This window comes from Pimephales promelas, chromosome 16 (genome assembly GCF_988280905.1).
Source record: "Pimephales promelas chromosome 16, fPimPro1.hap1.1, whole genome shotgun sequence".
Lineage (NCBI taxonomy): Eukaryota > Metazoa > Chordata > Actinopteri > Cypriniformes > Leuciscidae > Pimephales > Pimephales promelas.
The window spans coordinates 10,041,014-10,065,167 of NC_142784.1; the positions used below are offsets into that span (position 1 = coordinate 10,041,014).

The following is a 24,154-nucleotide window of genomic DNA, read 5'->3' on the forward strand; positions in this document are numbered from 1 at the left end:
TTCGCTCAGCCGAGCCCTCTCTGTTGCTGTGTGGAGCAGCCTGTGTCAGTCACCTCTTCCTGAACGTCACTCACTCAACTCGCGCACTGACTCAAGTCACTCAACTCGCGTCTCGTGAGGAACGCAGCTTTTTGATATAAAGTATTTCTTGTTCCCGAATACAAATATTTTTTTAAGTATTTGTTCGGAATAAGTATTCGTAAAAAACACATTATTTGTACCTTTCCGAATACCGTATTCGGCTCCACCCCTAATAGAGATGTAAAGAAACAAGATGTTAATTATTTTTAACTTTGAGGTTCAACTTTTCAAGGCTCAGCTGAGCAGCAATGCGTCGCATGGGCAACACTGAAGCTGATGCTTCACTTATTAGAGACCAATATAACATTGATTCAATGCGTGACTCACTGATTTTATTTCCCCGCGGCTTCCTTGTGTTGTGGGATGCTGACCAGCGCTGCTGCTGATGCGCATTTATGGGAAAATACCCGTGAAGAGGACGTTAAAATTATGATGCGACAAATAATTCGATTCCCTTTGACACGACAAGCTTTTCACGACTTCAAAGACAGACGCAGGTAATCGCACGCGCTCTGCCGATCTCTCTCATTCACTGTCTGTGTGAAACCTGTAGGCTACACATAACCATGATAAACATTCTTGTTATCATTATGAACTTGTTTAACATTCAATACACAAGCATTAAGTTAAAAACAAGAAGGGTATGGCCTTATAAAAAAAATAAAAAAACGTGAATATCGCGGTTGCTGCGGGTACGTGCAATCCTCTGCGGTTGACTTGTCAGAAGCGCGTACTACAATATTGCGGTTACCGCGACAGCCCTAGAGGGCTGTGCCTTTACAGTTCGACAGCCAATATGTCTGAAATCGTCTATGCCGGTGTTTAGCCGGACACCGATGGATAGACTCGAAGTCATTTTTTAGAATTTGGTAACTTGATCGACATAAGCCGTACAACGTGCTAACAAGCACATTTAGAAAGGCAATTTTCAAAACATTGACTACATGTAAAGTGCAACACTTGCCTGTTCTGGGGATCACGAACAGTTGCTATTGATCCATCTTTGTGTAGATCCTGCGCTGTAAAGCAGTCTGGTGTAAAATGATTTGCACAAACATATGAATTTAGCTGACGTCTTTGACACATTCACTTCATGAATGAAATGAATTCACTACATCTTCATTATAATGTGTTCATTATTACAGCCAGTTATAAGTGTCTCAAAACGCTCTCCGGCCACACTAGTGTTTTCGTAAGTTTTTCATTCACACTGAAACGTCGTAAAACGCTAAATTCGCCTTACAGTGAATGCGTAAAGTAAACCCTCATACACGCTCACTGAGATGATTCAGACAGAACAAGACAGAATCAAGTTATCATGCAATTCTTCTGGCAGTATCATTTCATTTAGCAAAATATCTCCGCATACACTGATGCGTCTCGGTCGCTCTTAGTCGCCATTATATGGTTGGTCTAAAACGCCTCAGGACAGCAAATGCGAGTGAATTTTCTGTCATCTATGCAGGATTGCGATATGAAAAGTACATTTTAGCAAGTGTGTGAAAGGGAATGGCACATAAGAGGCACAACATCGGTATCAACATGAGTATCTATGGGTCAGTGTTGGGAAAGTTCACTTTCTACATGAACTAGTTCAAAGTTCAGTTCACACATTTGAAAATGAACTTCAGTTCATAGCTCATACTTCAAAAAATGAACTAGTTCAGTTCATGGTTCATACTTTGATAAATGAACTAGTTCATTCATAGTTCTTTTTTCCATATGTTGCGATATGCCATATGTTTTTTTTTTTTATTGCCACAGCCCATATACAGCCACAGACAACAATTATTTTATCGACTGGCAAAGTTTGCACGGAAATGTAAGATTTTTCCCATCCTCACCGACCTCGTCAGAAAATTCGTTTAAATGATCATCTGATGCCTCCTCGCAGTTTTGTCGATGGCGGCTGCGGTGCGACACTGGTGTCTTGTGTTGCCAGATTGGGTGTTTTTTCGCTACATATTAAAGGAGTAGTTCACTTTTAAAAATCTTTTGCTGATAATTTACTCACCCCTATGTCATCCAAGATGTCCATGTTTTTCTTTCTTCAGTCAAAAAGAAATTAAGGTTTTTGATGAAAACATTCCAGGATTTTCTCCATATAATGGACTTCAGTGGGAACCAAATTGTTCAAGGTCCAAAAGAAGTGTCAGTGCAGCTTCAAAGGGCTTTAAACGACTCCAGACGATGAATAAGGGTCTTATCAAGCGAAACGATCGCTCATTTAAAAAATAAATAAAAAAGTTTCAGTTTTATAAGCTCAAATGCTCGCCTTGCTCTGTTCTGTGATGAGCGTTCGTGACTCTCCTTCGAACTCGTTCATCAAAATGAACGAATCTTTTTCCAAGGAATGACTCGAAGGGTCCTAGATAAGACCCTTATTCATCGTCTGGAGTCGTTTAAAGCCCTTTGAAGCTGCACTGAAACTCTCATTTGGACCTTGAACCGTTTGGTTCCCAATGAAGTCCATTATATGGAGAAAATCCTGGAATGTTTTCATCAAAAACCTTAATTTCTTTTCAACTGAAGAAAGAAAGACATGGACATCTTGGATGACATGGGGGTGAGTAAATTATCAGCAAAAGTTTTTGTTAAAAGAGAACTACTCCTTTAAGGTGAGTGTTACGAGAGAGTGTGAGTGTTCGTTACTGTTTACGTGTGTGTTAGCTGGGTTTTTGCCTGGGAGGCTCTATAGAAATCTGGCAACGTATTGTACGAAGTCAAACTGAGAGAGCGTGCATTCACAGTAACGTTCATCAAGCATTAATACAGTACGTTCAGTTCACATTCGCCCAAAATATGAATGCGTTCATGAACCATCTCGCTCATTGAACCCGTTCAGGCACAACGCTGCTGGTTCAATATGCGTCACATGACTAACCTTGCGTCATCATTCTCAAACACCTCCGTCTTCACAGTCTACAACATGAAACCAGCGTTTTCAAATGTATCCACTATGGAGAGTTTCGCTGCTAGTGCGAACGGACGGAAGACCACGGAGAGAAAAAGAGTTTTCAAACGCAACCGTATTAGTGTGGACGAGGCCTCAGGAAGCTGATTGAGACGCTCTGTGATCGCTCACTTACGGTAACGTTCTGTTAGAGAGGCAATCATGACTTCATTTCAGTGCACATCTGCTGTTGTACTTCATGAAAAGTAAGCAAACTGCTTTGTACCGGTGTTTGGTGCATTATGTCAATAGATCATTGTCCATCTACAGCTGCAGTGGAGATAAACTTGGCTCACAAAGACGCACTGTGAGCGTCACGGCTGCTGTGATGCAGACTGGGCCGAGTCTGAGTGGGAAGCAGGCATGCATAGAGTGGGATTGTTGGCATGTCGTCCCATTCACACAGTTCAGGGTGTGTTCGCCCTAGTGCGTGTTCGTGCGTGATTTCAAGGCCCATTTGCATGGTTTTGCATCTGATATGCCACAACCTTTACAAGATTTGCATCTCTATTCAAAAGATACCACAGAATTCAAAGAAAGCATTTCAGGATTTTAGTTTTTTCTTCAGAAGTGTCTTGCCCTCGATCTCCATACTGTAACCTCCCCTCGCTCCCAGTCTTACCCCACCGACGCAACCGTCTCTTCCTGGGGTGTATTCATGGGTGGGAATCACTGAAAACCACTGTTAGACAGTGGCTTCAAGAAGTATCCATTCATAACATGTCTTGATGCTTTTGCATTGGACGATATCGGCAAATAAATGTATGCTAGAGCTTTCCGTTTTGCAACATGATCTATTATCAACATGATCTAGACTTTACTGAAAAAACCTGTTGTACACCATCACAAGCCTTCTGTCATCTGATTGATCAAAGCCAAGGCCTTTTTGTATAATTGAACAAAAATATGTATTTATTCTGTGAAATATTTACAGATTATTGTTGTAAATTAAAGAATAACATTTATATTGTTAGCGATATTTAAGTAATATTACATTTTAGTAATAAAAATGCACTGGACTGAATCAGCTTACGTTTATTTGATTATCCATTATTTTTTAGGAAAATTATGTTAAGGGATAGTTCACTTTGAAATTAATTTTTGGTATGTTTTATCTTACCTCAAGGGCTTTGTTTCCTCAGTATTTTCAATTTTGATATTTTTAGGTCAAACCGTTGTTGTCGGTCAGTCATATAATGGAGGTCTATGGTCACCACCTCAAAGAGCATGCACAGAGAAGTTCAAATTAAACATGATTTAATGACTCGTAAATGTAAGTACAAACTGATGGCCTAAGACACGAAACGAGCGGTTTGTGTGTGAAAACAAACAGTGTTTATATCGTTTTTACCTCTTGTAATCACAGTCACGTCCATTATACTCTGAAGGCACAGGCGCTTCAGTCTGCGCAAGCGCCGGAAGTGATCTCTCGCGCGTGTACTTCACTCATTGTTTACACAGAGATTTCAGAGGTTTTACCTTTCACTGTGAAGATCTAAACATCTAATCATATACAGGAAATCGCAACGGAAGACGATTTCGATATATCTAAATATGTTTAGTGAAAGGTAAAACTTCTGAAATCTCTGTGTAAATTTCACTGCACGTTAGTAATGTGTATCGTATTTATAGTTTGCATACAGTCTGTAAACCATTAATTTGACTGAGAGAACTAATTTGTGAGCAAATTCCTTTCAGTCAAAGCTGGGACCCATTCAAGGTTCTGCTTGTCTGGGAAATGCTTTTTCCTTTCAGAAAGTCCCAGCTCTTATTTGTGAACATCAGCTTGACTATGTTTGTGTTTGCAGGCCACATTTCCCTGGTAACGCCGTCCAGCTACAGCCCAGCCGCCAAGATCACACTAGGAACGGTCAATTCAAATGTGGGAGCCCAGATGGTCAGTGTCACACACACACCACACCAGTGTACAAACACACACGTCTTTAAATGCATGCAAACAAGCAGCACTTCATAATCTCTCATACACTCAGATTAAAACTAAGTTGCTCCAGGCTAGGGTTGCAACATTATGGGAATTGTCATGGCTGGACGCTTTACATATGAATTAACGGGAATTAATGGGAATAAGTTGCAAAATTGCAGGTTAGCCTCAAATGTACTGAAACAGGGTACTTAAAGGGGAAATGAAGCGGTGAATCAAGTTTACATGATTTACAAGATGAATTTCCAATATAATCAACAATTATATAAGAAACATTACAAATGTAAACATTTAGAAGAAAAAAAGGAAAAACTTTGTATCTTTCGCCTCCAGGGCGCCGCCATTGTGCAGGTGACATTTTTCGCGATCATTTTTCTATGTGCAGTTTGTCAACATATAACATGAGACGTCGTCTTTTTGTCTAATATCTGTACCTAACATTAGTCGTTCGCGGTCAAAACACTGGTGTAAACACAGTTTGATGTCGCGATTTTCAATGCCCAGAGCCTGTTAACCCTCTGAGACCTAAGGGTATTTTTACAATAAATTTTCCGTCTGGTGTCATTTACTAAAAAAGCTTGTAAAATATCAACCCTTTGGTGCACAGACAATTGACACACCTCTTTTTTTTCAGGACAAATTGAACTTTCAGCATATTTGTGTTACATTGATGTCACCTGAATGTAAAATAAGTTATGGGACCATAAAGACAAATGAAAAAATAAATCGGAAATGGAATCACTCAATTATTTATTGAAATCACACACAAATAAATAAAAGCTAAGCAATTTTCCTCTGGAAAATAGTTTGTTCATGTCTTTGGAGTCCTGGAGCACAGGAATAAACATTATAACTTGTACAGAACAAAAAATATTGACATTTTTCCAAAAGAAGTCCAGGCGTTTGGGGCCTCATGAAATTCACTGGTGCCAAGCCTCAAAACAGTTCCTATCAGCAATCACACAGAGGGCCACATCACAGGTTTTGCATTTCTATTTTATTTATTCTTTTATTTATTATGTTCTTTTTATTGTTTTATAACATTTATACTACTATAATACTTTTTTACAGTAAATAAATAAATGGCACTTCAGCTGGGTCTATCCTGGTAATCTAGTTCCTCATCTGTCAAAAAGCTCTGTTCTCCTGAAAATCCTTCATCCTGCAATGCACCAAAATAGACCAGCGCTTTATTTACGTCCATTTCGCTGTGTTTCTCTGTGAATCGCGCGTCTCCGTGAGTCTCTCTATCTCTCTACACTATATCAGCGCTTGGTTCATGCGTAATGACGCACACCAATGTTTACAACGGATCAGCCTGTAATTGGTCAAAAACCATCACGTGAAAACATCACGTGATATCCAGGATGTCCGCTAGCATCGAGCTAGCGGCAAAAATGACCGAATATTTATGAATTATGGGCTTCAAGATTATCAAAGTTTGACATAAAGCGTTTGGATTTATTGCTGAAAACCTCTGAAACGAAGCACAAGTTCCAGGCTGGATAGAAAACCTTCTGTAAAGGCTAGAAAGACCCGAAAGACACCCCCGTGATGGCTAGCTCGTTAGCTTTCTGCTGGAAAAAACGGTAAGAAAATCGATAAATCTGTCATCGAGTTATGTAAACATTTATCGGAGGTGACGTGTGGCATCGTCGACGACGCCGTCGGGCTCAGGGGGTTAAACTTGAGCCAACCAACCCCGTGACGTCAACTGCACAATGGCGGCACCCTGGCGGCGAAAGATACAAAGTTTTTTTCTTTTTGTCTTCTAAATGTTTACATTTGTAATGTTTCTTATATAATTGTTGATTATATTGGAAATCCATCTTGTAAATCATGTAAACTTGATTCACTGCTTCATTTCCCCTTTAAATGTAGTTGGGAAAAAAAATAAAATCTTGGTTAAAGCAACCAGGTTTAATGAAGGTGAACCTGCTAGTGTTGCGGAGCGGGCATGTCATTTTTTAGCAATCAAAAAGCTTGTCTAATTAATTGAAATCATGTATTATTAACTTTTTTTTTTTTTTTAAATATATATGAAAAAAATCACACTAATTCTGTGTTTTTACTGGTAATAAAATGAAGCCATAAAACACAATTTTTTTCATTTATCATAAACTTTTTGTCAAATAATGTGCTGCACAATGAGCCTTACTGTTAAAATTAAAACATGGTTTATTCCTTAAATTCAGTTTTGTTTAAAAAAAATCATAATTTATTTGGATTAGTGTTAGTGTATTATTACATTAGGACATATCTAAATTCTAATATATTTCTGTCAAGTTAAACCGAACTTTTATTTTGACAGGTTGCCCCAAAGACCTTTTGAATTTCTGTGTGTTTGTCATGATGATAGTTTCTCAAATGAAGCGGTTAAATGAACACAAAGTGACTCTCAGAGTGGATCTAGAGCCTGGAGAGGAAGTTCATGCATTTCTGTCTTCTGTGACTGTCTATAGCCAAAAAAACAGCGCAAGCGTCACACGTGCTTCAGTGTGTGTGTGTGTGTGTGTGTGTGTGTGTGTGTGTGGTGAATGAAACTGTGTGTCGGCTGCACTATTCATTCACACGGAACAAGGCAAGCATGCAGGATTCATATTTAAATAGTCTTTGTGGTTTAATATTCACACACACTAGTCTACATCGCGATTTGATTTCAGGTGCACTGAACCGCTTTCTATTTATTCCTCGAAAATATACAGTAAATTACTTTTCTATGACTGGATTTCGTCAGCATTTTAGTTGAGGCGGGGTCGTTTTGGGGGTGCGGGCCGCCCCCTAAAACAATGGTAGGGAAAACACTGGAATATATAGCCTAGTAAAGTGTCATTTATTCCTGTGAAGGTTTTCAGCATCATTTAAGTTTATCGGCCGATATATCGGTTATCGGCTTTCAAATATAAAGAATTATCGGTTATCGGTATCGGCCAAAATGTTCATATCGGTGCATCCCTAATAAAAATATATTAATTTTACATTTTACTAAATCAGAAGTAATTAATTGGAAAAATACATCAATATGGAGTAAAAACAACAACAACTAACATGCCTGCTACTATATAACTATAACAAAATGTTTATATTTATGTTTGTACACTGTAAAAAATGATTTTTTGGTTAAGTAAATACTAGTGAAAAAACCCAATGTAATTTACTTGAAAAAGTTAGTTCAGGCAAGAATTTAAAAAACTAAGTAAATTCCATATCAGTACTTATTTCAAGCGAGTATAAATGAAAGAGCAATATCAACTCAATAAAATTAAGTAAAAATTACTCAACTTTTCTGATACTGGGGTTCCCATCATGCACTGGACTTTGAATAATTAATGAGGTTCATTTTTCACTGGTTTCCAGCTGTATTTACACTGTTTTATCATTGATTTTTGTTTTCAGTATTAGTAAATTGCCATTTTGTGACATTTCGAGTACATTTTTTGCTTAAAACGACACATTCAAACACAAAAACGATCCATCAAATGTTACCACCATTGTGTATTGTCTACCAAGTATTGAGGTGTTTGCATTCACATAAGGCTTAAAGTCTGACATGATGTATATATAAATTACTTAGATGATCTAAGTAAAGAACATACTATAAATGACTAATACAATTCAAGATAATTGTTTTAGTGAAGTGTAATATAAAGGCAAAGGAAATCGGTATTAATCAACCTTTTACAAGCCGAGTTAAAATTACTTATTTTAATTTTTGTAAAGTTTACTTAATTCCACATTCCAAGTAAATTTAACTTAAAGATTTCTAATTAAAGCTACTGATAAATATGTTTAGGTTTTTACTTGGCAAATCTTTGTAAATTTACTAGCATTTTCTGAGTGAGATCGTTTAGCAAGGTTTTTTCAAGTAAATCCTACTCCAAATTTTTTACAGTGTATATGAAACATATAAATTTCCTCAATTTTTCATATTAATTCCCATAAATAAATTCCGTTTAAGTTTCCAACCTGGAATATTTCCCAAATCCCCCCGATTAAGTTCCCATGGAAAGACCGGAAATGTTCAGCCCCCTTTGCAACACTACTCCAGGCGGACTTAAATGGGTACAAAAGTGATTAAATTAAAATGCAACAGCAATTTAATCCATTTTCCATCGGGGACAGTTGTGTAAAACTTTGTGTGAATTCATCACATTTATTTTCGAGAGCATTTATGTTCGTTTTGAAATGGTTTAAAACTGAATTGGTAATTCTGACCAAAGTAGACTCATGTTGAATCTAGAATGCAGTAAAATGCTTTAAATCTGGGAAACACAGTGAGGAATGTTTATATTTATGCTATGAAATAAATAAACTTTGTTATAAATATCAATATTGGTTTACCTACTGTATATTAAATGTATCTAAAAATACTTTTAAAGAAATCATTGACCAAAAATGGATCAAACAAATCCATTCTGTCGTCATATTTGCTTTTTATGTTTTAATCGGATTTATCAGATCAAATTAGGTTAATTTCAACATTCACTAATGCATTAATACAATTAAAAGTTGTATCTGTTAAGATTATTTAACGTACCTTAGGTAAAAATAAGTTGTATTTTTGTTAACTGACTTTAACAAAGATTAATAAATACTGGAACACATGTATAATATGTGTTGATAATAATGGGTTGACAATGGGTTGATAAAATGACAATATGACCTTGACCATCTGAGGGCACCTCAAACTATTGAGACTTTTAAAAAAGGACAAACTTTTCTTTTTAGGAGAACTTTTAACTACTATGTCTATTTTTACAATGATTTTATGATCTTAAACTGTAGCACTTTGAGATTTGCTCTAAATGTAAGGTGCATTACAAATAAAATTTATTATTATTATTATTATTATTGGTTAATGACAACTAGTGATAAGTAAACAGACCTTATTGTACAGTGTTACCGATAAATAAACAAAAAGTGTTGACTTTACCCATCCCGTTCCCAAATCCGAGCTCAGTGCTGTTTGAAGATGGGCTGGTTGTGTTCTGTAGTTCAGTCTGCAGCCAGTGGGGGGCAGTGATTCTCCACAGAACAGTGGTTCACGGAGTCCACGGCATGTACATGGACACGAGGAAACTGAAGAGGAGGGTGTTCACGGGGCGGTATGGCTGCACTCAGCAGAACAAAAGAAAGAAATGCTGAGAAGATGGACTCACACAAAGGAGTTTAAAGGGAAGTTGGAGAGAGAGACCTTGATGAACTGAAGTTTGACAACATCCATCAGGAAGTGTCTTCTATGTAAATGCATACATTTAAAGTGAAATGTCCTTGCTAAAATATGTCATTCTATACACTAGCTTAATAGTAAACTGCAATTAAGCAATTGTTAGCTTGACTTCCTGAAGAGTGTAAGCATGTTCGCGGCCTGTTTGTCTGAGTAGTGTCTGCATGGGAAACCTGTTTGGAAGCAGCCATTATTTCTGCAGTTGCGCTTAGTGCCGCTAGTGATGCAGAAATGACAACCTTCACCAAACAACGAGTCCAGTGATGGGCGGGCCGAAAGCATGAAAGCAGAGGCTCAGAGGAGAAGAGAAGCGCGCTGTGTGCCCGCACCTCTGCTAATGAGCTTAACGGCCCTCGTTAGGACCCTCACTCACGTGTTACAGAGATGTGTGGCACACTTACACACAGATTCCTTTCCGACTCCGTAGATCTCACGGTTACGTCCTCCACACGCAGTGTCCCCTGCGTAGCGTTTAACACGGTGCGAGAAAACAAAACTTCCCGAGTCTACACTGCAATACTTCCTACTGTAGTAGAAGGAACAGTATGACATGATATAAATGTTAAATATTATGTGTTTACTACAGTGTTGTTAACTAAACTGTTAATTTATATATATATATATATATATATATATATTAGGGCTGTCAAATGATTAATCGCGATTAATCGCATCCAAAATAAAAGTTTGTGTTTACGTAATATATGTGGGTGCACTGTGTATAATTAGTTTATATATATAAATACATACACATGATTGTATATATTTAAGAAATATTTTCATGTATATACTATGTATAGAGTTATATATAATTTATATTATATATAAATATTTTATATATAAATAATATTTTTTTCTTAAATATACATCCATATATATATATATATATATATATATAATAGTTATACACAGTGCACCCACACATATTATGCAAACCCAAACTTTTATTTTGGATGCGATTAATCGTGATTAATCATTTGACATCCCTATACAAATACACACATTAAATAACAAAACTTAAACTAAAATGAAAACTGAAAATATAAAATTACAAGCTCATTCAGAATGATCAAATATGACATTATATCAATAATATTAAAATAACACTGACATGCTGGGGAAAAAACGTATATTGTGGTCACGAATTAACAATTCGTTCCCACGACTTTAAGTAAATTGTACGTTCGTTGTAATAATTTGTTTACCTGATTTACTAAATCGTGGCAATGTTGTAATATTTCTTTTCCTTGTTTTAATTAAATAAAAACAAGACAAAGGAACAAATTAGTTTAAAGTGGCCACGATTTCCTAAAATGAGGAAATAAATTAAAACGAGTGAAATAATTCTAAATTCGTGGACACGATATATATATATATATATATATATATATATATATATATATATATATAAAGAGTTCAGATGCAAAAGCCTCTAAGTGCCATTTGAAATTTTCTTCTTTAATGAGGATTTTTATCAAACTTATATATTTAAGTTCAGTAATTTCACTTAAATAACAATTAATAGGTAATTATCATTGCCATTTAAGTGAAATTACTGAACTTTAATATACAAGTTTGATAAAAATCATCATTAAAGAAGAAAATTTCAAATGGCACTTAGAGGCTTTTGCATCTGAACTCTTCATATATATATATATTTTTTTTTTTATCCGTATACTTGACAAACATGAAGACGTTATGCTGCATACTTAAATCAGTTTGTCAAATTAGCAGATTCCAGTTGGCATTTTAAAAATAAAACATATGGTTTTGTATTTAAATATGAAAAAGATTAGTTAAATAAATAAAAAATGTGGCTATACGATTCCTCGTTCATTCATCGCACTGGAAATAGATTTGAACACAAAGCATTGTGGGATACAGCAGAAATGCTCAAGGTGACGGGCATTCATAACGCATAAAACATTCATATGCACCTACAGGGAGAAGAAAAGCTAGGAAATCGCCTGCAGCCGACCATGGAAACCTCAATTCCGTAATTGCTTCAACTAAATAAATATAGTGTGATAAGATAATTATTGTTTATGAAATTGTCATACATTTATTTGGAAAATGAAGGGCGCATTTAGCTACACCACTGGTATACAGTGCACAATGCAACATGCCATTTACAGCACGTTTTGGCGAAACATTTTTTTTATTGTGATCTGATGTGTTTTATTCAACCACAAAGTTTTCATATTCATATCTCATACTGCACAGAATGTACCAGGTGTATGGTAGCGAGCCTTTCTGAATATATCTAGGGCTATAATAAATCTCTGCGGTGATGGATGAGGATGTCCTTGCCGATCCCCAGGGGCTCGTATGAGGAGAGATCCAGGTTAGCGGAGAGGAAGAGAGGCAGATAAGTCAGGGAGGCCCTCATACACCATCACAGATCATTTACATGTGACTGAATGAGAACATGCTGGTGTCTGTCAGCAACACTACAGTGGAGGTCGCCCATATCAATAACGACTATTGTACCCATGGAAATCTATCCGTTAGCTTTCTCTCTCATCTCAATGCAGCTGTTTGCTGTATGTACACAACCTGGATGCTGCCGTCAATGAATTACGAGGGAGAAATGGTGTAGTTACGGGATCCACCAGCAGGGGCTGACTGCCAAAACCCACATGAAGTGATACTCTGTCTCTACCAGTCTCAACCTGTCACCTCACTATCTTCAGTTATAATTTGCATAACCTTACACTGTTTTTTGTTTCTCCGTTCTGTAGATTTTAAGCACACCACAGAGAGTGTCTCACCCTGGAGGCATCCTCATCGGCAGCCCGTTTACGCCGCACACCACACCGGTTGCAATGGTAGCTCAGACACACCCTCCCGAGGGCAACGAGTGGACCCCGGGGTGAGCCACGTGCACACTTCTCATGCACTGATTTTAATGGGAATAAAGCTCTCCTATGGCACTCTAATGTCCTCGTATGAAAATAGATATTTTACCAATTAAAATCTAAGGCTACTTCCACATTAATCCGGATACATTTGGTTTTCGTTTAAAAACGCTCTCCGTCCACACTAGCGTTTTCAGGTGTTTTCCGACGTTTCAGTGTGGATGAGAAACTTCTAAATTCACTTTACTGCGCATGCGTGAAACTTCACAAAAGCTCACTGAGATGATACAGATGGGAAAATAAATAATAATGTCATCGCACAATAACAGGATCATTTTATTTAGCAAAATATCTCACATCACGGATGCGTCCAGGTCGCATTCAGTCATCATATGTTTGGTCTAAAACGCAACTGCTCTCCTGTTTTGCCGCAGATGTGAGTAGACTACATTATCTGTTATCTTTGCAGTGCTGTGCTATGAAGAATAGCACATATTAAGTAACATAGAAAGTAACATATTTTAGCAATAGTGTAAAAATGAAGAACACATAACAGGCACAATACCGATAAACATGAATATCTATTGGTACAACGTGGATCACATGACTAAACTTACGTCATCGTTTTGAAATACCTCCGGTTTCACTGTCCACACTACAACGCGAAAACGGCGTTTTCAAATTTATCCACTTTGGAGAGCGTTTTCCAAACGATACGTTTTTGTTGACTTAAAACGGCGTCTCAGTGTGGACGGAAGGCCAAAACGGAGAGAAAAATATATTACAATTAGTGTGGACGTGGCCTAAATGTGTTTGGCGAACTCAACCTTGTGTATTTGTTGACTAACTCTGGCCTTCCCCCTTGTAGGAACAAAAAAAGGACACATGACTACATTGATTCCTATTACTCAGACAGGTGGGGTTACTTTTCACAGTTTTAAAATCATGTTTAAAAAAGATTTTTCTAAATGTATCCGAGGATTAGAAGAAAGGGAGATGACACTTGAGCAAAACGTGTAAATATTCACATGTGTTTTGCAGGGACGGACTGTGTTTGAGTGACTCCTCGTCCAGGTAAGTGAGTTGAGTTGGTGCACAGTGGGATCAATAGACACACTTGTCTTTAAATGGATGTGCCCATGAGATGTGTGTGTGTGTGTGCATGGGAGAAAGAGAGCTGTAGTCTCACTAGGATTTATGAGGCTCAGATGTTAAGCAGGACAGCGGAGGATCACAGCTGCACACCCCAGTTGTGTTTCAGAGCCCCCGTGTCCCTGATGAGTTTCTCTGTGAACATAAAACACACATTCAAGCCCTCCTTCAGCTGCTTTTCTCTCCTAATTAAACACCACTGATGGCATGGACGCATGTGCGCTGGAGTTCTCCTCACTGAGAAACTGACGTCAGTAGTCTGTGCTAGATTTCACAGAGAGCACTGTGCTTTCGGCGAGTGTTTAGGTGCCGTTCCTCTACACTCCTGAATGTGTTACTGTTGTGCTTGTGTTTGGATCATGCTGACATTTGTTCAGAAATTCATCGAGTTATTTTCCATATTAATCCTCAAGTGTTTATCTAAATAATTGCTTTTCCAAGTAATTTTATCCATTCAACATAGTGTAATTGAAAGCCATAATTTTGAACATTTAATGGGCTTAAATATTATAAAAGCCCATTGAATTAAAAAAAAATATTATGAATATTGTGTACTCCGGACCTGGCTGACACGTCGGCTCAAAAGGGCCAAACATGTCCCGGGGATGAATTTTAAATGGCCCACACCTTGTTAATTAAAATGTAAAATGGCCCACCAAATATATATTTACAAATCATGCAGTTTCACAGTGTCAGCACTAGGTGACAGCACTAGATTTTAGGCAAGGTTTTGCTGTAAACCGTGAGTGAAACTAAATTTGATAACTGACAAGCACTGCCATTTCTGTTACTTATGAGAAACATTAAAAGTGGCAGAAGTGGAATGAAATGAAAGTTCATTGATTTAGGCCTCCTCTGATTTATGCTTATTTAGGGTTTCCTTGATTTAGGCTGATTTAGGGTTTCCCTGGTTTCTGATTTAGGGTTTCCCTGATTTAGGCTGATTTAGGCCTCCTCTGATTTAGGCTGATTTAGGCCGTGTGTCCACCAAAGCGTTTTTAGCCAGCTGAAAACGCTAGACGCTCTGCTGAAGACGCCGTGCTTTGGGCGCTTGAGAGCGTTTTGGCAGCGCAGCGTTTTTTCCGTTGAGACGTTTCGTTGCTATGATACAGAATATATTCGCAGCAGATTGAATGTTGTGACGGTTGGTTGGTGTGGTATTAGTCCCGCCCCTCCTCCACTGTGATTGGACGCCTGGGTAAAAAGTGACAGTGATGAGCACTGCGTCTTATCCAAAGTTGAAAATTTTTTTCAACTCCAAACGACCAGTAAAAACACCGGGCGCTCGGCGCTTCAGCGTGAAAAAAACGCTCAGCGCCTCGGTACGCTCATGGCGTTTAAAAAACGCGGTGCTCCCATTGAAAACAATTGAAAACAGACACCAGGCGCGTGGAAAAACGCTTTGGTGGACACACGGCCTTAGGGTTTCCCTGGTTTAGGCTGATTTAGATCTCCCTGATTTAGGCCCCGTTTACACGATGGGAAAACGTAGATATTTCTCTGCGTTTTGCCTCTCATCTACACGAAAACGCCGTTTTTATCACTGAAAACGATTATTTCTAAAAACTCCGGCCAAAGTGGAGATTTCTGAAAATGCCAGTTATGTGTTGTCGTGTGAACTGGGAGAAACGGCGTTTTAGGTTCTCTCTTGTCGTTTCTGAGGATTCTGATTGGCATGAATGGCTTTATCCTTAACCACTACACTGCCGCCAATAGGTTTGGCATAGTTATGATGGCGCTCGACAGCTTTTTTATGCGGGTGTGTAAACAAGGTTATTTTTGAAAACAGAGAGGGGGAAAATATTCGTTTTGCTAAATACCCGGATTTGTGTAAACATGGCCTTAGGCTGATTTAGGCCTCCTCTGATTTAGGCCTCCTCTGATTTAGGCCTCCTCTGATTTAGGTCTCCCCTGATTTAGTCTGATTTAGGCCTCCCCTGATTTAGGCTGATTTAGGTCTCCCCTGATTTAGGCTGATTTAAGCCTAGTTCACACTACGTGATTTTAAGCCCGATTTAAGCCCGATTTGCAAATCGTTGAGTCGCCGACAAGTCAGGGTGTTATCGCGTGCAAATCGCGGGCGATTAGCGGACGATTAACGCTCGCCAATCCGTTAGTGTGAAAGAGCCAACAACGCATCAAAGACAGCTCGCAGACACCTCGCAGACAGGTCACCGAGCTCAGAAAAATATCTAGCATGCTAGATATCTCGAGCAGTCGCGCGACTCAATCTCAGTGATGTCATGAGTACAGCCAATCATAGCAACGCATGGGTTGAGGACACCAGGTAAATCTTACTTTTTCTTTTTTGCATTTTTTTTCTCAGAGCAGATCGTCGAGCAAACAGTGTGCAGCACTAGTTTCTGTCTGACGTCCATATTCGCGTGTTCTGTTCTTCTCTGTAGTTTCGCGTCATTTCTGGTTCGTTTTATTGCGTGGTTTTTCGTTACAAAACATGGTTTCTAGACCAGATAGAATCGTGTTGTTGTCAACTCGTTATTTGTTTGATTATTTTCAGGATTTAGACCGTACTATAGTACTGAAACAGCTCTCATTGAGTCACAAATGATATGCTCTTATCATCCGATCGTGTATCTCTATGCAGTGCGTTGTTAACTCGTGTAGTGAGTTACCTCCTGTTGTGGATCAATCACGTTGTGTTGTGTGGTGTGAACAGCTAAACAACTTGAACACTCATGATTTCACTGAGAGCAAGTCATGTAATGTGAACTGCACAGTTCAGCCCAACATTTTCAAATCATGTAGTGTGAACTAGGCTTTAGGCCTCCTCTGATTTAGGCTGATTTAGGGTTTCCCTGATTTAGGCCTCCACTGATTTAGGCCTCATCTGATTTAGGCTGATTTAGGTCTCCCCTGATTTAGGCTGACTTAGGCCTCCTCTGATTTAGGCTGATTTAGGGTTTCCCTGATTTAGGCCTCCTCTGATTTAGGCTGATTTAGGGTTTCCCTGATTTAGGCCTCCACTGATTTAGGCTGATTTAGGTCTCCTCTGATTTAGGCTGATTTAGGCCTCATCTGATTTAGGCTGATTTAGGTCTCCTCTGATTTAGGCTGATTTAGGCCTCCCCTGATTTAGGCTGATTTAGGCCTCATCTGATTTAGGCTGATTTAGGGTTTCCCTGATTTAGGCCTCCACTGATTTAGGCCTCATCTGATTTAGGCTGATTTAGGCCTCCCCTGATTTAGGCTGATTTAGACCTCATCTGATTTAGGCTGATTTAGGGTTTCCCTGATTTAGGCCTCCACTGATTTAGGCCTCATCTGATTTAGGCTGATTTAGGCCTCATCTGATTTAGGCTGATTTAGGTCTCCTCTGATTTAGGCTGATTTAGGCCTCATCTGATTTAGGCTGATTTAGGTCTCCTCTGATTTAGGCTGATTTAGGCCTCCCCTGATTTAGGCTGATTTAGGCCTCATCTGATTTAGGCTGATTTAGGGTTTCCCTGATTTAGGCCTCCACTGATTTAGGCCTCATCTGATTTAGGCTGATTTAGGCCTCCCCTGATTTAGGCTGATTTAGACCTCATCTGATTTAGGCTGATTTAGGGTTTCCCTGATTTAGGCCTCCACTGATTTAGGCCTCATCTGATTTAGGCTGATTTAGGCCTCCCCTGATTTAGGCTGATTTAGACCTCATCTGATTTAGGCTGATTTAGGTCTCCTCTGATTTAGGCTGATTTAGGCCTCATCTGATTTAGGCTGATTTAGGTCTCCCCTGATTTAGGCTGATTTAGGCCTCATCTGATTTAGGCTGATTTAGGGTTTCCCTGATTTAGGCCTCCACTGATTTAGGCCTCATCTGATTTAGGCTGATTTAGGTCTCCCCTGATTTAGGCTGATTTAGACCTCATCTGATTTAGGCTGATTTAGGTCTCCTCTGATTTAGGCTGATTTAGGCCTCATCTGATTTAGGCTGATTTAGGCCTCCTCTGATTTAGGCCTCCTCTGATTTAGGCCTCCTCTGATTTAGGTCTCCCCTGATTTAGGCTGATTTAGGTCTCCCCTGATTTAGGCTGATTTAAGCCTAGTTCACACTACGTGATTTTAAGCCCGATTTAAGCCCGATTTGCAAATCGTTGAGTCGCCGACAAGTCAGGGTGTTATCGCGTGCAAATCGCGGGCGATTAGCGGACGATTAACGCTCGCCAATCCGTTAGTGTGAAAGAGCCAACAACGCATCAAAGACAGCTCGCAGACACCTCGCAGACAGGTCACCGAGCTCAGAAAAATATCTAGCATGCTAGATATCTCGAGCAGTCGCGCGACTCAATCTCAGTGATGTCATGAGTACAGCCAATCATAGCAACGCATGGGTTGAGGACACCAGGTAAATCTTACTTTTTCTTTTTTGCATTTTTTTTCTCAGAGCAGATCGTCGAGCAAACAGTGTGCAGCACTAGTTTCTGTCTGACGTCCATATTCGCGTGTTCTGTTCTTCTCTGTAGTTTCGCGTCATTTCTGGTTCGTTTTATTGCGTGGTTTTTCGTTACAAAACATGGTTTCTAGACCAGATAGAATCGTGTTGTTGTCAACTCGTTATTTGTTTGATTATTTTCAGGATTTAGACCGTACTATAGTACTGAAACAGCTCTCATTGAGTCACAAATGATATGCTCTTATCATCCGATCGTGTATCTCTATGCAGTGCGTTGTTAACTCGTGTAGTGAGTTACCTCCTGTTGTGGATCAATCACGTTGTGTTGTGTGGTGTGAACAGCTAAACAACTTGAACACTCATGATTTCACTGAGAGCAAGTCATGTAATGTGAACTGCACAGTTCAGCCCAACATTTTCAAATCATGTAGTGTGAACTAGGCTTTAGGCCTCCTCTGATTTAGGCTGATTTAGGGTTTCCCTGATTTAGGCCTCCACTGATTTAGGCCTCATCTGATTTAGGCTGATTTAGGTCTCCCCTGATTTAGGCTGACTTAGGCCTCCTCTGATTTAGGCTGATTTAGGGTTTCCCTGATTTAGGCCTCCTCTGATTTAGGCTGATTTAGGGTTTCCCTGATTTAGGCCTCCACTGATTTAGGCTGATTTAGGTCTCCTCTGATTTAGGCTGATTTAGGCCTCATCTGATTTAGGCTGATTTAGGTCTCCTCTGATTTAGGCTGATTTAGGCCTCCCCTGATTTAGGCTGATTTAGGCCTCATCTGATTTAGGCTGATTTAGGGTTTCCCTGATTTAGGCCTCCACTGATTTAGGCCTCATCTGATTTAGGCTGATTTAGGCCTCCCCTGATTTAGGCTGATTTAGACCTCATCTGATTTAGGCTGATTTAGGGTTTCCCTGATTTAGGCCTCCACTGATTTAGGCCTCATCTGATTTAGGCTGATTTAGGCCTCATCTGATTTAGGCTGATTTAGGTCTCCTCTGATTTAGGCTGATTTAGGCCTCATCTGATTTAGGCTGATTTAGGTCTCCTCTGATTTAGGCTGATTTAGGCCTCCCCTGATTTAGGCTGATTTAGGCCTCATCTGATTTAGGCTGATTTAGGGTTTCCCTGATTTAGGCCTCCACTGATTTAGGCCTCATCTGATTTAGGCTGATTTAGGCCTCCCCTGATTTAGGCTGATTTAGACCTCATCTGATTTAGGCTGATTTAGGGTTTCCCTGATTTAGGCCTCCACTGATTTAGGCCTCATCTGATTTAGGCTGATTTAGGCCTCCCCTGATTTAGGCTGATTTAGACCTCATCTGATTTAGGCTGATTTAGGTCTCCTCTGATTTAGGCTGATTTAGGCCTCATCTGATTTAGGCTGATTTAGGTCTCCCCTGATTTAGGCTGATTTAGGCCTCATCTGATTTAGGCTGATTTAGGGTTTCCCTGATTTAGGCCTCCACTGATTTAGGCCTCATCTGATTTAGGCTGATTTAGGTCTCCCCTGATTTAGGCTGATTTAGACCTCATCTGATTTAGGCTGATTTAGGTCTCCTCTGATTTAGGCTGATTTAGGCCTCATCTGATTTAGGCTGATTTAGGTCTCCCCTGATTTAGGCTGATTTAGGCCTCCTCTGATTTAGGCTGATTTAGGTCTCCTCTGATTTAGGCTGATTTCGGTCTCCCCTGATTTAGGCTGATTTAGACCTCATCTGATTTAGGCTGATTTAGGCCTCATCTGATTTAGGCTGATTTAGGTCTCCTCTGATTTAGGCTGATTTAGGCCTCATCTGATTTAGGCTGATTTAGGCCTCATCTGATTTAGGCTGATTTAGGCCTCCTCTGATTTAGGCTGATTTAGGCCTCATCTGATTTAGGCTGATTTAGGTCTCCTCTGATTTAGGCTGATTTAGGTCTCCTCTGATTTAGGCTGATTTCGGTCTCCCCTGATTTAGGCTGATTTAGACCTCATCTGATTTAGGCTGATTTAGGCCTCATCTGATTTAGGCTGATTTAGGTCTCCTCTGATTTAGGCTGATTTAGGCCTCATCTGATTTAGGCTGATTTAGGCCTCATCTGATTTAGGCTGATTTAGGCCTCCTCTGATTTAGGCTGATTTAGGCCTCATCTGATTTAGGCTGATTTAGGTCTCCTCTGATTTAGGCTGATTTAGGCCTCATCTGATTTAGGCTGATTTAGGTCTCCCCTGATTTAGGCTGATTTAGGCCTCCTCTGATTTAGGCTGATTTAGGTCTCCCCTGATTTAGGCTGATTTAGGCCTCATCTGATTTAGGCTGATTTAGGTCTCCTCTGATTTAGGCTGATTTCGGTCTCCCCTGATTTAGGCTGATTTAGGCCTCCTCTGATTTAGGCTGATTTCGGTCTCCCCTGATTTAGGCTGATTTCGGTCTCCCCTGATTTAGGCTGATTTCGGTCTCCCCTGATTTAGGCTGATTTAGGCCTCATCTGATTTAGGCTGATTTAGGGTTTCCCTGATTTAGGCCTCCACTGATTTAGGCCTCATCTGATTTAGGCTGATTTAGGTCTTCCCTGATTTAGGCATCCCATCATTTAGGTTGATTTTGGCCTCTTCTGATTTAGACCAGTAGTAGACGAGGGGAGGGGGTAGCATTCTGGAAACCTGTTTGATTATGGTCACTTAAAGGGGTGATGAACTGAGAAATCAAATTTTCCTTGAGCTTTTGACATCTAAGAGGTCATCATATTACAAGAATATCCTGTAAGTTTCAGAACTGAAAACGTCCTTGTTAGTCCAATAAAAGCTTTTATTGACACAGCCTCTAAAAACGACTCGTTTTTAAAAGTGGGGAACTATGACGACAAAGAGGATAAAACACCACCCCCACAGAAGATGATCAACGCCTGCTTCACCACGGCAGGTTTAGCCCCGCCCACCGATTCGCGCATTACACACATAAGTATCATACATGTACATGCTTACCTCGTGATGACAAACTGGATCACTACTGAGCAATACAGAATATTGTGCAGTGTCTGGTTGTGGCAGAAGACAGTCGCTGCATAAGCTTCCTCTGGATTCCAATAGGACTGCATGGATAAACTTTATTTTTAATGACGTTCCAGCTGATAAGGGTAAAACATCGTCGTCTGTTCGCTTCATTTCGCTGAGGATTGTTTTGTCAACAAGACTGGATTTGCAGACCGATTAAGAGTAAAGAACGGTGCTGTGCCGTCTATATTGGATCTGACAGGAATATTGTGCAACACACGGACTCTGGGTCGAACATGTATGGGCGAATCCGGTTGCCATTTGACAACATAGTACGTTTTCCCCCACATACACCGACGGGTGAGTGAAACTCATTATAATATGCAAAACTGTTCTCCACTCGCAGCAGTGGGTGTTTACTTCCAAGTCTTCAGTGCGACACGCCCATAAAAACCGACTGTTTTTTAGGTAGGCTCACAACCAGGGTACAAAATAGCCTATTACTTGTTCATTTTGATGTTTTTGAATGCAAAAACCAAGCGAACGTTATAAGTTGACCTCAGACAACAATATAATAACATTTAAAAAGCCAGTTCATGACCCCTTTAATTGTTAATAACTACATTTTTGCAATTTTATATTCCAATTTGATAGTTATTCCCTGTTTAAGCCCCCCTGAATCATTTCTAGCGTTTCTTTGAATTGCTCACAGTACAGACACAAACCGTTACCCTTCTGTGACTCTCCTCATTTTTGCAGCATTCTGGCAGATCTGTCTTCTCCTGCGAAAGGTCAGATAAATCTCCCTCCCCCTCTCCTCTCTTTCCACTTCCTCTTTTTCAGCCCTCCACCCCCCCTCCCCTCTCTCTCTTTCTGTCCTGAGACTGCATTTTTCTGATGCTAAAACAGTCTTCACAGGGGGAACACATCTCAGCACTGTTGCTAAGCAGAAACCAGTGTGTGTGTGTGCATGTATGTTACGTGTAAATGCGTGTCATATTCACAGTCACACACAGAGCTGCGTGAGAGTCCCTCTTACAGCATTGCAGTACTTCCAGTTAATTAGAGGTGAATGTTGGTGAGCTGGGGGTCTGGAACTAATATGTCCTGACGACTGAAACCCCAATCAGCCGCTACTGCACCGCCCCCCCTTCCCTTCCCCTGTGTTCCTCCTGTTTCTCCGCACCTCTCTTATTCATTGAGCGACAGTTACGTAATTCGCCCCACAGTACTGTGGCGTTTTTTCATACAGCATGTGTGAGAGAAAGAATGAGTGCTTTTTTTTTTCCTCCGGACTATTCCCATTTGTGAACTTGGCACACAATCGAACCCTGAGCCATCTCTTTGTTTTAACTCTCACAAGTGCTCGCACGCACCACAGCCTCTGCGGCACACATGCACTCGACATCAAATGATGCATCACGGCATGAGGAACAATGGGGTAATAATGTAATAATCCGCACACAGAAAGATTATGTAACCTGCTAGTACCTGTAAAGCCCAGAGTATACTTCGGATTTTACGTATATTCTAGCGTATGCGTATAGCAGATTGCACGGCCTTTTAAATAATACTTAATTTGATAGCGATGGTTATTTGCTTGGTGGCATCATGAGCACAAGTCAGATCTATTCTAGTTTGTAAATGCTTGTTATAGATCTTATTGTGAACAAATGTATGCCAGACTTCTCCAAACATTTAATCCGCTTTATTCTAACCCCTCCACAATCGACTGAAAGCTCAAATTCATTTTTAAGTGGAATGCCCTATTTCTTAAAATCCCATCAACATCCATTTGTTTGAACCACTCCCTACATTAACGGTTTATTTAAAATGAAAGAAACAATACATTTGGATGCATGTCACAATACAAACGAAAAGGAGTGTCACTGCTTGTGTTTCATTGCGTTTTTTAATATCGTTATATATAATGGTATATAATATAAAAAGTAGTTTTTCGGTAGTACATAGGAAATGCGTTATGTTAATAAAAAATGTTTTTGCAAAGTAACTTTGGGCTTTATTCTCATGTGGTCTGTTTTATTCAAGCAGCAACCTTCCTTTCTCTCTGGAAACCAACACGGAAGAGACTTAAACTGCAATTCATAGACTGGCCACTAGAGTCTGGATGCAAAAGAGAGTCAATCCCATAGACCCCCATGTTAATATGCCCAACTTTACAGCAGAAAAAAATATGTTTACTGCCTGGTACAAAAAGTGGTTTTGGTTTATATAGCTTATTTTGCCCTTCATGATAACTGTGAGGGGGGTGATTTTTTTTTTTTAATATATTTTTATAACTCATCCGTTTAAATTATATTAAGCCTCAATGTTCTGCATAATTAAGGGCGTGGCCGCTTGAGTGACAGTTGGTTTGCTGCTGTCACAGCTAGCCGTTTGTCTGCTGTCTGTTAGCATCATGTCATCCCAGCTAATCTGCGTCTTTGCCCATTTTTGTTTATCCGGGAGTGACGCGCTTACAAGATGATGGCGACGGCCGGCTCCGCCTACTTTAAGCTTAAAAAATGCTCTTCAGAAACCTACGGGTGACGTCACAGACACCATGT

The 24,154-nt window shown here is 39.6% G+C and overlaps 1 protein-coding gene across 4 annotated transcripts in view; it reads left to right on the forward strand.

The window, feature by feature from the left end:
* tfdp2 (transcription factor Dp-2) overlaps positions 1-24,154 on the forward strand; it is a 70,189-nt gene that overhangs the window by 25,390 nt on the left and 20,645 nt on the right. For all 4 annotated transcript variants that reach the window (XM_039660146.2, XM_089120972.1, XM_039660145.2 and 1 more), the window contains 4 exons: positions 4,843-4,931; positions 12,945-13,075; positions 13,930-13,977; positions 14,103-14,135. In XM_039660146.2, coding sequence (XP_039516080.1) covers positions 4,843-4,931; positions 12,945-13,075; positions 13,930-13,977; positions 14,103-14,135 — 301 coding nt within the window. The remainder of the gene's footprint in view (positions 1-4,842; positions 4,932-12,944; positions 13,076-13,929; positions 13,978-14,102; positions 14,136-24,154) is intronic.